This window comes from Mchenga conophoros, linkage group LG22 (genome assembly GCF_057382185.1).
Source record: "Mchenga conophoros isolate Kocher_MC1m ecotype Shallow Benthic linkage group LG22, M_conophoros_male_GT1.1, whole genome shotgun sequence".
Lineage (NCBI taxonomy): Eukaryota > Metazoa > Chordata > Actinopteri > Cichliformes > Cichlidae > Mchenga > Mchenga conophoros.
The window spans coordinates 5,411,743-5,428,623 of record NC_140546.1 but is presented as its reverse complement, the minus strand read 5'-3'; the positions used below and the strand labels follow the sequence as shown (position 1 = coordinate 5,428,623).

The following is a 16,881-nucleotide window of genomic DNA, read 5'->3' as shown; positions in this document are numbered from 1 at the left end:
GCACAACAACAGATCAAAAACCCATTTAAAACATTTGCCAAGTTAAGAGGTCAGTCTGACTAAAAAAGCCTGGACACTGTGTGCATATATGGTGATGACCTGTCAATCACAAAGTAACCACACAGGTTTGGCATGGCATTCTCTATAAATGTTATATAATTTGAAAAATAATATAGAATTTCTTAAATGAGCCTCAAAACTAACCACCGAGCCCATGAGCTCATTAAGAAAGTGTTTACTGAGGTCATAAATCAGTGCAGAAGTAGTGTTGTTTCTCTATTGATTGTTATGAAAACGGACGTCTTTTCTTAATAAGAGTCGCTCCCTGTTGGCTGTTTGAAATATTGCATTTTTTTGGCAATTGTCCCACTTTTCAGACCCAGAGGTACGTCTGTCTTTGATATACTGAGTGTTTTGGAGCAGTTTTAATCCCTTCCTTTCGATGTATTCCCAAAGCGAACAGGACCCAGTTAGAAGAACACAGAGTAAATGAATGTGAGACATGGGAAAAACCGTGGAATACGATGAGGCATTGAAATGTACGATGGTAGGAGAGAGGTGTGGGAAATGTAATGAGGAATATTGGATCACACTGGTCCTAAATTTAGCCCAGAGTAGTGTTTCAGCGGCAAAGAGAGAGAGAGTGGTGAAGAAAGGAATAAGAGTAGGGTGCAGTGAAGGAAGGGGGCACAAGTGATTAGTGCAGAGTAGAGTTTCAGTGGTCAAGAGGAAAACAGGAAAGAGGTAAAGGGGACAGTGTCAGATTTCTGACAACATACAGTACTGCGCACAAGTCTTGAACCACACCTCATGTCTTTGATTCTTGCTTCCAAGCAGCCAGACGTTCGTGGAATTTTTAAAAGTAAGTAAAGAGCAGTAATTCTCCGGGATTTCTTAAGGTCTTTCAAACTTTGTCTTTGGACGTTGGCTGCTTTTTCATTAGTCCTTTTACTTTTCTTACTCCAGTTAATCGCTTAACACTGGCCTATTTAAGCACTTAAGGGATGAATGAATGTTGTGTCAACACATAACAGACAACTTAGCAAAGAAACAATTTTAGTTGGTCAGTTGAGCCAAAGCCTCATAAATCATCTCAGGCTCTCAAGAAGGAAAGAGAAGAAGGAAAGTAAAAGGAAAGGCTAAGGATGCCAAGTTATAAATAAAGAACATTTTAAGGCCTTCATTTCTATTGATTGCATACTGCCAAGTGTGAATCTACTGCCACAAGGTGTCAGCAGCAGCAACATTGTAGCAGCAGTGACACAGCAGAAGTCAAATCTGGCCCAAGTAGAATTTTCCCTGAAAATTGGATGTAAAAGTAACTGCTTAACACTGTTTTTTAACAGGCCGTGTTGAAGGATAAAGGCAGTCATACCAACTATTGGCTTTCATGCTGGTTGGAATTCTACAACCTCCGTTTTTGCCGTGTATACTCTTTCTACTCTTTTTCCAACTTTATTTGCCTCTTATCCATTTTCCTAGCAAAATACAAGAAATGAAGTGTGACTCAAAAACTTTGCACATCATTAGTATGTGTGAGATTTGAATCTCTTAAATTCAGAATGTTTTTATTGTTTGTCATCCTAATAACCAATTTGTCCACATTTTTTCTGTTATAGTATTGATTCAACAATTTTAATTCAGGATTCCTTCGCGCCATCTGTTTGCATGTTATGGAAATTATGAGAAACTTCTTATGTAGAATGCACAAAGCATCTTTTTGTAATGTGCTTTTGTATTTTAAAAGCTTGTTTCACCCAATTTTACTGCTGCTTAGATTAAAAGAGTGCTACACGTGTGATCCTTTTAACTTTTATCACATGAGCTCTGAGTCAGGACGTCCGTGCCTTGCTCTGTTGTTTGAGCCTGTGCTGTGTGCAGGCATTCAGTTGTAGTACTTTGTGTGTTATGCTGCTCAGGTTTCACCATGCATTGACTGCCATCTATGCACACAAACACACACAGACACACAGCATGTCCAGCGCCTTATGTGCACGTGTGTCTGTGTATCTAAATCCATCCATCCGTCAGTCGGCCTGTCCGTGAACCTGCTAAATCAGAAGGCGTTGAAAGGATCACACGTGGACGTGATATAAGCGACAACTTACCAGCTTGTCACTTATATTCCTGGGTTGCTATTGTCTGCTGTTCATGTACCAAAGCACATATGAGGCTCGGTCCTGTATTTGTGGGGCAGTGCTGGAGTTTTTTATGGTTCAAGTGTAAATGGGTAAATGAGCTGGAATCTCTGTATCCACTCTGCCTTTTGTATCTATGGAGTGACAATGAAATTTAAAGAATACACAACCTCTGTGACTGTGGTGACGACTAGGCCTGATCCACCTGTCAGGGAGGTTTGTACACATTTGCATCACATTTGCACCGTAACAGAGTGAAACCATGGTAAAGGTTTCACACTCAGATTACATTAAGTGAAGTCAAACTTTACATTCAACTACTAGTTTTAGTAAATTGTTACATTGTGATTTAATACTATATAAAAAAAACTAGTAAAAATACTTTTTATTTGCAGCTGTATGATGTAAATATATGACATCAGAGAATATGATGAGCGTATTGACTGTGCACCAAAGCATTTTTTGTCAGTATGCAGTTACACTAAGGTGGCTACACTATGTGTCGTTGAGTTTATGTGACTCTGTTTGTTGCATTTACAGTTTAGTATTTTTGCTTTCCTTGCAGCTGCATTACTTCTGTGTTTTAACTACAAAAAATCTTTTCTTTATTTTGTCTGTCCTTTCATTGAAGTGAGATTCCCACAGAGAGACTGAATGCACCTTCCCTCTGTTTGGTTTTGCAGCAGATGACATTTTACAATAGTTAGCGATTGAAAACAGAGGCGGAGTTCTCAGTACAGCACTCCAAACTAGTCCTAAACAGTTCGGCTATGTGAGAAAGAATAAATTGAGAATTGTGATAGCAGCTTTTGCAGCGTTCAAACTCATCCCGTGTACATTGAAAATGTAGTTTAGATACAGATATAATATTTGTTGGTAGCACTTGAGACAGGACAGACTTTGAACACATGTAAAAGAATTTCACACATGTGCATATCAAAATATTTGAATATAAACACATTTTACTTCTAGTGGGTTATTTTTTTTATGCTTAATCAAATGATGAGCTGCTAGTCTGTCTCCCATTGATCTTCTTTTGTCTGCAATTATTGTGTAATTTCCCAGCAGAAGAACCATAATCTAGCTCATTTAAAACAACAAATTTATGTATTAAGTATGCTTGGGCAATTCAATAACATTTTCACCATCAATTCAGCAGCTCTCTTTTTCAAACACGTGTGTGTGTGTGTGTGTGTGTGTGTGTGTGTGTGTGTGTGTGTGGTGCAGAATCTCTGTCAGTATCTGTATACAACCCTGCACAGGATGTACTTGGCCAATCACAAGCAGTATATTTATCCAGACTTATGAACCAAATGTATAGGCTGGTATAGGAGTGACAAGCCAGACTGAGTAGTTAGAAGAACGTTCCTCGCACTTTGATTTAACTCATCAATCTCACAAAAGCAGAGGTGTCCTAGTTTCCCCAGCATTTAAGTGCATCGTGCATTAATGAATCTGTGTGGAGCTGAACTGTGGACACATTTAATAACCTGAAATGAAGAAAATGATCACAAATATTTTTAGGCATTAATGACATTAATTAAATCTGAGTTTGTGTCCATAGATCAGGCATTACATTATATTTGCCACCACTTTGAGTCCCGTCGGGTCTTTATTGAAGTGAAACCCAGACACTTGTAAATGCGACAGAGGAGAATTAATCTCTTCCCCAGATGTCCAGGACAGTTTTCATGGAGTCTGTCCAGCGGTGATAAATCTAGAGGCAGAGTCCATGTTTCCGTTTCCATTAGAGCCGTTTGGCTCAACACGTGGTCCTGTCTAATTTTAAAGTGAACCCTTCTTTGCCAGGCTGCCAAAAGGAAAACACTCCTCATTCTCACTGTCTCAGGAACTACCTGTGCATGTTCATGTCTGATGGAGTCGTGAAAAGACAAAAAATTGTTAACTGATCATTTGGCAGCTCTATGGGGAGTACCAAGAAAACCAAGGAGGCTCCGGCAGACGGGAGGCCACACGCCTGCTGACTGAGAGGCAGATCAAGAAACATGGGACCCACCACCGCAGCCACGCCAGGACACGGCACGGACATGGGCGCCGTGGCCAAAACGGATACCACAGCCGCCATCAATACAGCTACTACAGCAGGCAACGGAACAGGCGTCAGTCCAATATGGAGACCGATGCTGCTGAGGAGCAAACAGCTGAGCCCGACCTCGCGTCCTCTGTGAAGAAGAAGCGCTCCTACTCCAAGTGTAGAGGTGAGATGAGGCAAAAGTGAAGACAGAAAATGATGCTGTGTGAGTGCCACGTTTAGAGCTTCTGGGATGTGTTGGTTTCTGCAGACTGCATAGCACGAGTGCAGCGATTCCTTGTGACCAGGTTGGGAGAGGACTGGATCTTCCTGGTTCTCCTGGGCATCACAATGGCACTGGTCAGCTGGACAATGGACTACGCCAGTGCAAAGAGTCTACAAGGTAGGACTGTGAAGCAAAAACACGAGTCAGGTGTTTGTGCAAGAAGCACTTTTCTTTCTGTCCTCTTTTAATACCTAACCATTTCCCTTCCTCCCTCTCCTTCTATCCATGTAATTTGGTTCTTTTACTTCTTCTTTTAATTTACTTTGTTTTTGCTTTTTTCTGCCTCTACACTCGTTTTCTTTTCCTCCTTAAATTTCCTCCTGCATCAGCCTATAAGTGGATTCACGGGGAGCTGAGGGGGAACATCCCCCTGCAGTACCTGGCCTGGGTATCCTATCCCCTGATGTTTATCCTCTTCTCCTCCCTCTTCTGTCACCTGGTTTCCCCTCAAGCTATTGGTCTGTACCCCTGTCTTTCTCATGCTTCTGTGTGTTTGTCTACTGTAACGTGTAATCCATAGATTTAAAAGTGCATTTCAAATTTAGTCTGCACTCTTAAATACTGGGACAGGATCAGACATTTAGGTTCTTATTGGTTATGAAATTAAGAAAAAAATAGGGAACTGAAGCTGAGGGAGAACATCTCCAACTCATTTTCTCTGCAGCCATTAAACAACCGATCAACAAAATAGTTTTTCATTCATCTAAACTATGCAATTTTTCACACTTTCAGCCCTTTATGATGCTTGTTTACCAACAGCAGCTTTACAGGTGAAAGTTTTTGCATTGCTATTGTTTTCTGTCTGTTTTCGTTCTCACGGTGTCACACAGTACTGCTGTTTTGTTGTCTCACAGATAGACACAAGGTTTTCCTTTGGTTTGGTGCCTTGGGACATATGGACGTTTGTAAAAGATCTCTCACATTTGTGTGCAGTCAATATTGTGCTTCATATGGTTAATACTGTGGATTTGATTTGATGTCTAAACCTAAACAGCAGGCACAATGAAGAAAAAGAAAGAATCCACCAAGTGAAACAAAGCACAACAAACACACAACATAAATGAACCACAGTCTCCTGGCTGGCAAACTTTTGACGCTTTCTCCAACCTGCAAATGTGGAATTATTTTGTAACTTTTTCCCTCAAGCATCACTAACTAATTGCAAAGGAAAACTTGTAATTATTTCTGCAAGCAGCATTTGACATAAAATGCCACTTGCAGAAATGTTTGATGCCCTGAATGAAAATTAATTGAGAATTTGCAACAAATTATTCAGAAAACAGCAGCACCAAAGCCATCTGAGACAAGTGTAAGGTTAGGAAAGTGTGTCGAGTCATAAAAGGTTCAGAACAGTTATTATTATTTTGTTATATAACCCTTCTGTTCTAGGTTCTGGTATACCAGAGTTGAAGACCATCCTGAGAGGTGTGGTACTAAAGGAGTATTTGACTCTGAAGGCGTTCATCGCCAAAGTCATTGGTCTGACGGCTGCTCTGGGCAGCGGCATGCCTGTAGGCAAAGAGGTGGGTCAGCCCAGATAAATGAAAAAGCTTCTCGCGGGCTGTTTCATTTAATCGAACCATTGCATTGTTTTATTTGATTAACCTTTTTCTTTTTATGCTCCATTCCTGCACTCAGGGCCCGTTTGTTCACATTGCCAGCATCTGTGCAGCAGTTCTCAGCAGGTTCATGTCCTTTTTTTCAGGAGTTTATCAGGTAAGCTGATGTCAGGAAACACTCGAATTTCCCTCTGATTGAATATTCCTTATTTATATGTTGTTTCAATGCTGACTCCTCCTCCTCTCTGGATCAGTAGAATCCATACTGTTACACAGACATCCTGACGGTCGGTTGTGCTGTCGGGGTGGGCTGCTGCTTCGGTACTCCGCTTGGAGGTACACATCCTTTTCCCTGTGCTCCTCTGCTCTCTTTGTCTGACTCATATCCCTCAGGAGTGCATGTAAGACAGTCAGACCTCTGCTTTGGGTATTTTCATCACAGTCTGGTGCACACAGGAAACCGAAATTCAGAGTCAAAAACGGAAAATATCAGAATTCTTATGTTCATCTACAGTCAGTTTTCCATATTGCAGAGGTTTTAAATATAGATTAGTGTGATGATGGAAGTACACATCTGATACATGACTAATTCTCTGCTCTTTTTTTCTTCCTCCACCAGGTGTGCTCTTCAGCATAGAGGTAACATCTACATACTTTGCTGTAAGAAACTACTGGAGAGGATACTTTGCTGCTACATTTAGTGCCTTCATATTCAGAGTGTTATCCGTGTTTAATAAAGATGCAGGTATGTGTGCAAATATATATATACTACTTTCCAAGACATGAGCTAGAGGGAGCCCTCTCTCCACGAAGCAAAGTGTCATGTCTTTATATGGACACTGACAATATGTGTGTACTGTAGTTACAGCACTCTCCCTCCACTAGATGGCGATCTCCTCCTTCATGTAGCAGCAGAGTGTTTCAGTGCCTCGCTTGCGTCTCCGTGGATGTTTAACCAATCATTTTGCTGTACAAACACATTCCTGTGACTTTGCAGTACACCACATATTAGCTTTGTGTTTGTATGTCACAGTAAATGTGTTATCTGCTATTAGTCTAAGTACTAAAATAACCACAAGCTCCAGTTCATTATTTAAATGAATTGAAATGAAAGCCGAGGGTATAAATTTGGGCACTTTTTCTTTTTCTTCCAGTAACCATCACGGCTCTGTTCAGGACAAACTTTCGTATGGATTTCCCTTTTGATCTGCAGGAGCTGCCAGCATTTGCCATCATTGGGTGAGCAAAGAGAAAGCAAACACACACACCCCCCGGCAAACTCATTAGGTACACCTGTTCTTTGTGAAGGCATATGTCCAACTCACCAGTATTTGGACAGAAAGTGCATCAGAACAAGGAAAAGCGTGATTTAAGCGACTCTGATTGTGGCATAATTGCTGGTCTGAATATTTCATAAACTGCTGATCTACTGGGATTTTCCCCACATAGCCATCTGCAGGGGTTACTGAGAAATGTCCAAAAAAGAGAAAATATGTAGAGGTCAGAGGAGAATGGTCACTCTGCTTCAACCTGACAGGCAGCAGTAAATTAAACAACCACTCGTGACATGCAGAAGAGCTCACCCTGACAGTGTTTGAAACAGTTTGGCTGCAGCAGCAGAAGACCAGACTAGATGCTGCTTATGTCAGCCAATAAACTCACACAGGCTCATCAAGACTGGAAAAATGTTGCCTGGCCTGATTTGTCTCGATTTCTGCTGCAACATTCAGATGTCAGGATCATAATTTGGCATAAAAAACATGGATCCATCCTGCATTGTATGATTGGCTGCTGGTGGTGTAATAGTGTGGGGGATATTTTCTCGGCACACTTTGGGGCCCATGTCTGTCTCTTTATGATCACATAGTGTCCATCTTCTGATGGCTGCTCCTAGCAGAATAATATGTCGTGTTTCAAAGCTCGAGTAATCTCAAACAGATTTCTAAAAGATGACAATGAGTTCAGCCACCAGATTTCAATCTAATAGGACATCATGGACGTGCAGCTGACAAATCTGCAGTAACTCTGTGACATCATGTCAATGTGGACCAAAATCTCTCTCGAAACATTTCCAACATGTTATTGAATCTATGCCATGAAGAATTAAGGCAGTTCTGAAGGGAAAAGGTGGCCCAACCTGGTACTAGCAAGATGCAACTAATGAAGTAGTGAGTAGAGTATGCATGTCTTGATGCATGCTCAATCATCCAGGTATTTAAATCGTAAAAGGTTGATTCTGTTCATCTGGACGTAGTGTTTTCAGTTCCAGATGAACAGAATCAACCTTTTGGGATGAGAGTATATATGTTTGACCATTTTCACTCTGCATGTCCAAACATGTCCTCAGGGACCAGACTGAAAATGGAGAAAATCAGTTGAATAATAAAAATGTAGTTGCAGCTGTTATTTTATGATTTCCTCTACTCGATGAGTATTTACACAGAGTTTGCTACAGTTAGGTTGACATGAGAAAATGAAGGTGATTGCTAGTTACGCAGTCATAACCAGTTACTTGCTGAGGGGCTGCTGATTTGTTTGAGGCTACTGTGCTTCGTGTGCTGAGCAGTAAAGACGAAGCACCACAACCTTGAACCAGGTGAAGTGTCTTTCATAGATGGGAACGCCAGCGCTCTTTACAGTTATTACAACCAAAACCATCCAGTATAAAAAACCACAGCAAACCATCTGCTCAGAAAAAGCCTAAACATGAAACAGAAACGTCATTTTTCCCTGACATTCATTTTGGAGCTTTTACTACTTTTTAAATTGTAAGTGCAGTGTTGTTCTACACCAGTGATGTCCAACTCCAGTCCCTCAAGGGCCGGTGTCCTGAAACTTTTCCACGTGTCCCTGTTACAACACACCTGAATAAAATTAGTAGGCATTAACAAGACTCTATAGAACTTGACTGCATGCTGAGGTGGCAACCCCTAACTCAAGTAAATTTAAGTAAAAGTAACTGTTTGGAAAAATGTACTTCTAACAGTACCTTTATTGCACCTTGTTCATTCACTCATGAGCTGCTGTAACATGAGTCAAATGGCTGAGTTGCCACCTCAGCATGCAGTCAAGTGTTGTAGTCTTGCTAATGACCTACTAATTGTATTCAGGTGTGTTGCAGCAGGGACACATGGAAAAGTTTCAGGACACCGGCCCTCGAGGAGTTTGAGAGCCCTGTTTTAGATGCATCCTTGTTCCGACACACCTGAATCAAATGAGTGGCTTGTTATCAGGCCTTTGCCAAACTTGATGGCTGAAGAGGTAATCCATCCATTTGATTCAGCTGTGTTGGAGTAGGGATGCATCTAAAAGCTGCAGGACAGTAGCTCTCGAGGACTGGAGTTGGACGCCTCTGTTCTACACGATAGAAACTGCATTATAAAGTAAGCAAAATCACCTTTTCCCCCACTGGCCAATGAAACTTCCAGTAGTGCCCAATGTAACGTCAGACACTGGACAAATGTCTTGAGACTATGCTGATATGTATGACAGCAACATGTATATAATAAATGACTTAAGGCTGTAATTAATGAGTGTCCGACTTTCTCGTTGGTACAGGATCTTCTGCGGGTTCCTCGGCGCGTTCTTCGTCTACCTCAACAGACAGGTGGTGCTGTTTATGAGAAGACCCAATGCCATGACCCGCTTCCTGACTAAACAGTGAGCCTCTCTTTGCTGTGGCAGCTTTTAATTTACTTTAGCCCATGCTGCCTGTGCCTTACTGTGGGTATTTTAATTACTTTAATGCACAGGTATAATCAGGGTAATTACTGGTGCTTGTTTCGTTCACAGAGCTTTGACTTTCCTTTTGTTTTCCCTCCCAGCCGACTGCTTTTTCCCGCTGTGGTAACGCTGATAATCGCCACCTTGACCTTTCCACCTGGATTTGGACAGTTCATGGCAGGAGAGGTCAGTTTATAGCTTGTTGTCCTGTTTATTATGTAAGCACTATAGAATATTGAATAATTGATTTACATGCTAATTTATTTATTTTAGTAATCATTTGTTTTTACATCAAGAACACAAAGTTTTGGTGTCCAGTAACCATCCTCATGTAGTCGTATACGTATCGTAACCTGAAAGCTTAATCTGAGCTTCTTTGGCCTGAAGTCCACAGAAAGCCGACACCAGTGGTCTCTTAGATCTTCGGTTTCCTTTGGTGCAAAGCATCATCACAGTCCAGTAGCCATGATAAATGTGAGCCTGCTGTGTCCCCTCCACTGATGTCACATCACACAAGTTTTGGGATTTGAAGTTCAGTATTTACAAACCGTGACCTCTGAGTGCCGCAGGGTGCTCCTAACATGAACACTTAGTTTGAGCACTAATGAGAGACAAACCAGCGAACTTTAATCATGCAGTGTAATTAGACTCCAAAGATGAATTCAGTTAAGTTTGTAAAAGGCTGAAAAGTTTTCAGATATATAGAAGTTTATTCACTGGTTGCTTGAAGCCAAATTTCTCTCACTGTTTAGCAAAGTCGTGCAGAAGGCTGGAAAATAATGAGACACCCGAATGCACACATAAGCAAAACAGAGCCTGAGGGCTTGAACTGGCCTGTGGAACAACTCAATCCGACCCCCGATGACCTAAAAGGAAAAGTAAACAAACCACAACCCGTTCATGTTACTGAATATTAAGGAGGATGACTGTAGTGAGTCTATACTGCTTTCTAATTTGATTTCAACATAGGACACGGGTGTGAAAACGAGTGCGTTTCCTGTGATGAGAAATATGACAAGAAAGTAAAAGTTGATTCTCATCTTATTGCATATTTTTCCACTTGGATTCATGGAGTTTGGTGTATTTCTGCTCTCTGTGTATCAATTGGCTCTTTGCTTACTTTATCTAACGCTACATCCACACGTACACAAGCATCTTTTTCTATGCGTTTGGACCTTTCGTCCACACGTAAATGGCGTTTTGGGTCACTGAAAACTGAGATTTTTAAAAACCACGTTATTGTTTACATGAGATGAATTTCTGCAATGGCGGATAGAGACAAAATACTGTTGCTGTTAATCGGACTATCTGCAGTTTTTACATGCTTACATATAAACATGCAGTTACTGTCCGTCCATTTACAAAGACAGAGGCGTCAGAGTGAACTTCTACATTAAACACAGACGCTCTTAAAACCCAAATCCCGACGCCAACGTCGGCGTTGGTTTTGAATAAATGTAATTTTTTAAGAATTGAATGTATGCATGCTGTATGCATTTTGTTCATGCCTAAGTTGTGAGTCTCCACCAGCCATATTTCACAGTGCTGTGACTTATGATTATGAGTCACTCAGAGTGACGTGAAATTTTCAGTTTGTTTCTTTATTGAATAAACTCCGGCCAAGAGACCCAGTGAGACAAAATCCAAAATACTGTCTTTAGTTATTAACACTTTAAATGATGAAAGCACTTGAAAAGTAACACAAAATTAGCTGCCTTTCCAGAAAAACTACTACTTATCAGAAGTACTTAAGGTTTTGTGAGTGCCTGTTTACTCTTTCCCTCACAGGCTTCTAGTCTTCTGATTGGCCAACATTACTTCACGGTTAGGATTTGGCATGTTCTTGACATCCTTTGACTTCATGTTTTGTGTTTACATGTGGACAGAGATGTTTTCAAAACTGTATGTGTGGACAGGATTTTATTTTATTTATTTTTTTAAAATAAAAACAGAAAATCTCAGTTTTCAAAAATAGCCGTGTACGTGTGGATGTAGCCTAAGTCAGCATGACTCACTGAGGCAGAAAATGCTACCCATCCCCTCCCGAATGTTTTTAATAATTGATATAAAAATTTGGCATATCAGTTTTTAGCCCTGTTGTAAGGTTAACTTTGAAGCACGAGCCACACAGTATGATCTAGTAATATAATGTGAATAACTGTAGTATTATGTTGTGTTTCTTTTGGAAAGCTGTGTCAGTGTTTACGGCTCTTCACTCAACAAAGTCTTGGAGCCCAGGCTTTCAAAGTTCCCCGGCATGGAAAGAGACACCGCGGCCGTCAAACAATAAATATTTTAACATAGATGTTAATGCTCCACTTATGTGTGGCAACAGTTGACAAAATTGGTTGATTTATAGAAATAACAGAAAAAAAATCAAGTTTTTCTGATACCCAAAGACTTACTGAGAATGCACCAAACTAACTCAACCTACTCAATAATAAACCAACTCCTGTGTTTTGTGAAGTAAAATTCATGTTTTTCTGTTATACTCGGTCCTTTTCTTCCATGTCTATTTTCATCTCGTACTTAAGCCTCCTGACTCGACCCATGTTCTCCTTCTGCTGATCTCCTTTCTCTCATTTCCTGCCTGCTTGGCAGTTTGTTGACCACGGTGGAGAAATGTATGTCTGCATCTGTTTCCATTTTCATGGGAAAATATGAACTAAGACTCTTCAAGACTTTTGCACAACACTGTCTATTCTGTTTTACCATTTTAGCCTTAAAAACTTGTTTTCCTTATACATCAGAATATTGCACATATCCCTATGTGCAATATTCTGAACATCTTCGCCATATTAATGCACATCTGTGGCCCTGCTGTGTGCAAATGGATTTTCAAGGTAAGAAAAAAGATCAACAGCTCACCCACCCAGAGCTAAAAGCTAATCATGTGTTTCACACGCGCTCAGAATAGACCACTTAGTGTGAACCAGGTATGTGTTTTAATGCATATGTCAGTCAGTAACACCCCAACATGATTCACACACTCGTTGTAGAAATGCGTCACACCTTTTTAATGAAGACACACTGTGGGTTTTAACACAGGCGATGCCTAAATTTTAATCATTTCTCCTCAGGAAAAAGATTAAGTTGGTGAACAGGTCCATGTTTGACAGACACCTCTTCTTTTCCTCAAAGACTTTATCCACACCCTTTGGGGAATGAAATCCTTCCAATCCAACGTGGCAGCTCGGTGCAAAGTGACAGAAGAAGCAACTCACTGAGAGGAGATTAAATGCTACAAGGGTTGTGAACCAGACATGAACCCGCAACTTCAAAAAGCAGCAGGAAAGCCTTTTACATCCGAGCCCTGCAGAGGCCCACAGCAGCCTTTCACAGAACCTCAACAGTTCCACTCACACTTGAAACGGTGGATTTCAGGGACCACGATTCGAGCCGAACTCAAGCAGGAAATAGAAAAGTAGAGAAATCAAAATGACGTTGGTGCTGTTTCTCCCCCCGCAGTGGCGTTATGCAGATGCGGGAGGCGCTGCGTTTTGTTCCTGTGAGCAGTTTCAGAGGCATCTATGCAAATGTGGAGCAAAAACGGTTGAAGTGAATTAGTCATTCATGAGTCATCAGAAGTGAATGACTCATTGGACACGGCCACCCATACCCGTCTGCTTCCAGCCTTCTGGATGACTTCCTGCCTGTTTATCTCAATTGACTTTCTTCCTCACTTCACTTTTTTTCCTCCCTTTTTCCCTCTTAAACTTCTTCCTCTTCTTCCGTGTCCATTTCCTTCTTATCCCTCATCCTCCTTTTAAATTTCACTCCGCCTTTAACCATATTTCCTCCTTCCCTTGCTCTCCTTTCCTCTCTCCCTTCACCGTTTCCTCCTTGTTTTTATTTTTATTTTCACCTTTTATTGCTATAACTTCCCCCTATATCCCTCTCCTTTTTGACTTTCTCATTAATTTTCAATAATTTTCTCATCCTGTTCTTTTTTTGCTTTACCTTCTCCCCTTGTTTTGTGTAGACGACCTCTTACATATCTTCCCTGTGTTCTAATCCTCTATTTCTTTGGAAAAAACGAGTTTTGTCACACTTTGAAAATGAAAAGTGTGAGGGTACTTTTTATTTCACAGATTTGTGAATGCATTGTTACGTTTGACTGACTCCTGTAAATAAAAAAAACTATAGATGGTGTAATGAAATTGGTCACATTTACTGTAATATGTAAAATGAGCAGGCAGAGTGCTAACACTTGCAATCTTGGTTAGCAAGCTGCACTCATGAACTGCATGGGTGCAAAGGACAAACGCACATATAACACACAAGTAACCATCAAATAAAATACTTGAAGTTTATACAGAATATAGTTTGCAGTGTGTGCCACACGAAAAGTCATCATATTTGTTAGACAGTTGGAGGTTGTCTAAAAAATGAAGGTTGTTACTTGGTGAAAATGATTGACAGGAGGTCCGATTATCAGCTGATTTAACAGCTGATCAAAAGAAGAAAGCTTTGTTAGCCACGCCTGCTGTTTTTCAAGCCAAATTTTAAGTTTGGCAAAAAATGGTTAAAGTATAACCGTCTCTGCTGTCGGTTGAAACCACTGCCTGGAAATGATTATGAATCAACTTCAGGGTGTGTCAAAGGTTTTTATTTTATTTTCACAATAATAAACTAATTTAAATCATTTTCCTAAACTTATCTAATTTTTATGTTATGGTTAATTTTGAGCAGATATCACATTTTCACCTTGATGCAGGTTTGGCTTCACATTTTATTTAAAGTGCCTTTAAAAAGATCTTAAATGTAAATCAGGTACATTTGTAGATATTCTGCTTTTCTCCTCCTGCACCAGTTTCCCCTCTGTCCATCTGTCTCAGAGTTTGTCCCTTCTGCCTCTCCTCACCTCATTTCCCCCTCTGTCCTCTTTCTTTCCAGCTGATGCCCAGAGAGTGCATCAACTCTCTGTTTGACAACTTCACATGGACAAAGATTTCAGGGTCTCCTCCACCGGTCGGTCTGGGCCGCTCTGCTGCCTGGCTGCACCCTAATGTCAGCGTCTTTGTCATTCTGGTGCTCTTCTTCCTCATGAAGGTTTGTGACTGCTAGGAAATTTTGTTTTGTCATCCTTTCTGTGTATTTGTGCGAAGTTGCGTTATGCATCTGCATGTTTATGTGAGATTGTTTGCGACACCGTGTGTGTGTTTGTGTTGGAAGGCAGGCTCCGACTGACGTCAGCATTTTCGTCATCCTCCTCCTCTTCATTAGGGACATTTGTTGCAGGTCACTCATGTTGTGTGTTGGTGAAGGGGACATCTGTGTTTGTCGTCTTCCTTTTCTTCCTGTTCAAGGTCAACAGAGCTGGCAGGCTGCCAACACTTCTAGCTTTCTTAGGTTTTCTTTAGCGCAGCCACACACACACACACACACACACACACACACACACACACACACACACACACACTCAAATCCCAGAGCTTCAGAATTCCCACTGTCTTCTTAGCTGTTTGCTTAAATATTTTATGAGCATAGATGTGTGTGTAAATCCGTTCTAGGTGCTGGGATGACAATGAATCAGCGAAAAAGTTGATGAAACGCTGTAAAAAAAAATCCCAGTTTGCACAAAGGTGGGCAAATGTGCACTAGAACATGACAAACAACCCAAATAAATCCTAATAAAGAAGAAACCTGTGATACAGACCAAGGTAAAGTCCTTTCAAAATAACATCAGACGTCTAACAGTTCAAAGGAGCCAAGCAGAGTGATAGGTCGTATAAAATCATGAAATTCAGACAATTAACTGATACAAAGAAACCCTTTGTCTATAAAGCTTGGGGACAATGACTGGTGCAAAAACCAGTGAACAAAGGATAAAAAGATGAACCTGACAGCCGTCTATTGGCCTTGAATACAGATGGCTGTCTGGTTAAAGATCTTATGCAGACTTTGAAATGATCGTTTAATGTCCAAGGCCATCTTTTCAGATTGCTCCCAAGTGCAGAAACTGCTCTCACCCATACAAATTAATGGGCGAAGTCATTAACATCCAGACAATGTCAGAGTAGAGGACAGCAGTCAGAAGGAATTTTGACAACAACCAGACAGGGTCCGAACAGGGTTGAGAATAATTGTGAAAATTATACGTGATCTGAAATCTGAACTGACTCTGGTGTCGTTATCGTCTTCACAAATGATGTTTGGGAGAACAAAGTTGAAGCATTTTCCAGAGTTGTTCTTTCTGGACTGAAAAGTCTGTTCGCAATCAATATATACTTTACTGGTGTTAAAGTGGAGTGTGGACCCTAAATGCAGACGTAGCACATGAACAGACAGACTGTAACTCAAAATGAAGACAATTCAAGTCCAAAAGGCAACTTAATCAAAAAGTCAGGGAAAACACAAAAGCAAACTAACCAGAAACATCACGAGACAGGAAAACTAAAGCGCTGCCAAAGGATAAAAGGACTGACTGGGCTTACTGTATGTACACACTGAGGATAATGAGAGTTGGAAACAGCTGAGGAAAACACATGAGTGCAAACAGTCTGGGAAAATGAGATGATGGCAAGCAAAACTCAACACAAGGCATGTGAACAAATAACTATCAGTGAAATAAAACGTGATAACTAAATGATGAAACCAGCGACACGAATGAACTTAATACAAGGGAGCTGATACTAAAACACAAAACTAAAAATATAAACAAAACTATAACCAGGAACTAAGGAGAGGGAGACATTAAGCAAATGACACGACAAACGGAGTTATCAGAAGACGTTAAAAAAACCCTGTAAGGTTCATAAACTCAACATGCTGAGTCAATGACCCAGAACCAAGACAGCTGGTGCATTGATGTACAAGGGCTTGAAACTTACATGTTATTTATACATTTAAAATGTCTCATGAAATAAAATGGACCTAAAATACAATGTAATCTTCAGAGGACACTCGTGATAATGACCTATACCTTTTTCACACCTGTGTGACGCTCGTTATTAATAGTGGGTGAACAACCACCTAAAGCACAACCCCCGTAGGGTTTAAATCCCTGGGACTCCCTCTTGGTTTCAGAAGCCTCTTGGATGAGAGGTGAAACATCTTCAGAGTCTTTTAAGAAGTTCAGCTGCTCTCTTTTCAAGCTCTTACGACTACCATGACCTGGATGACTGAGAATCTACGCAGATA

At 40.7% G+C, this 16,881-nt stretch overlaps 1 protein-coding gene across 2 annotated transcripts in view; it reads left to right on the top strand.

Moving 5' to 3' along the window:
• The window catches only part of LOC146548623 (chloride channel protein 1-like), a 53,384-nt gene that overhangs the window by 3,257 nt on the left and 33,246 nt on the right, over nt 1-16,881 (top strand). For both annotated transcript variants that reach the window (XM_085262232.1, XM_085262231.1), the window contains exons 2-12: nt 4,060-4,357; nt 4,442-4,573; nt 4,786-4,914; nt 5,846-5,979; nt 6,095-6,172; nt 6,273-6,351; nt 6,635-6,760; nt 7,170-7,254; nt 9,574-9,675; nt 9,840-9,924; nt 14,635-14,790. In XM_085262232.1, coding sequence (XP_085118358.1) covers nt 4,060-4,357; nt 4,442-4,573; nt 4,786-4,914; nt 5,846-5,979; nt 6,095-6,172; nt 6,273-6,351; nt 6,635-6,760; nt 7,170-7,254; nt 9,574-9,675; nt 9,840-9,924; nt 14,635-14,790 — 1,404 coding nt within the window. The remainder of the gene's footprint in view (nt 1-4,059; nt 4,358-4,441; nt 4,574-4,785; nt 4,915-5,845; nt 5,980-6,094; nt 6,173-6,272; nt 6,352-6,634; nt 6,761-7,169; nt 7,255-9,573; nt 9,676-9,839; nt 9,925-14,634; nt 14,791-16,881) is intronic.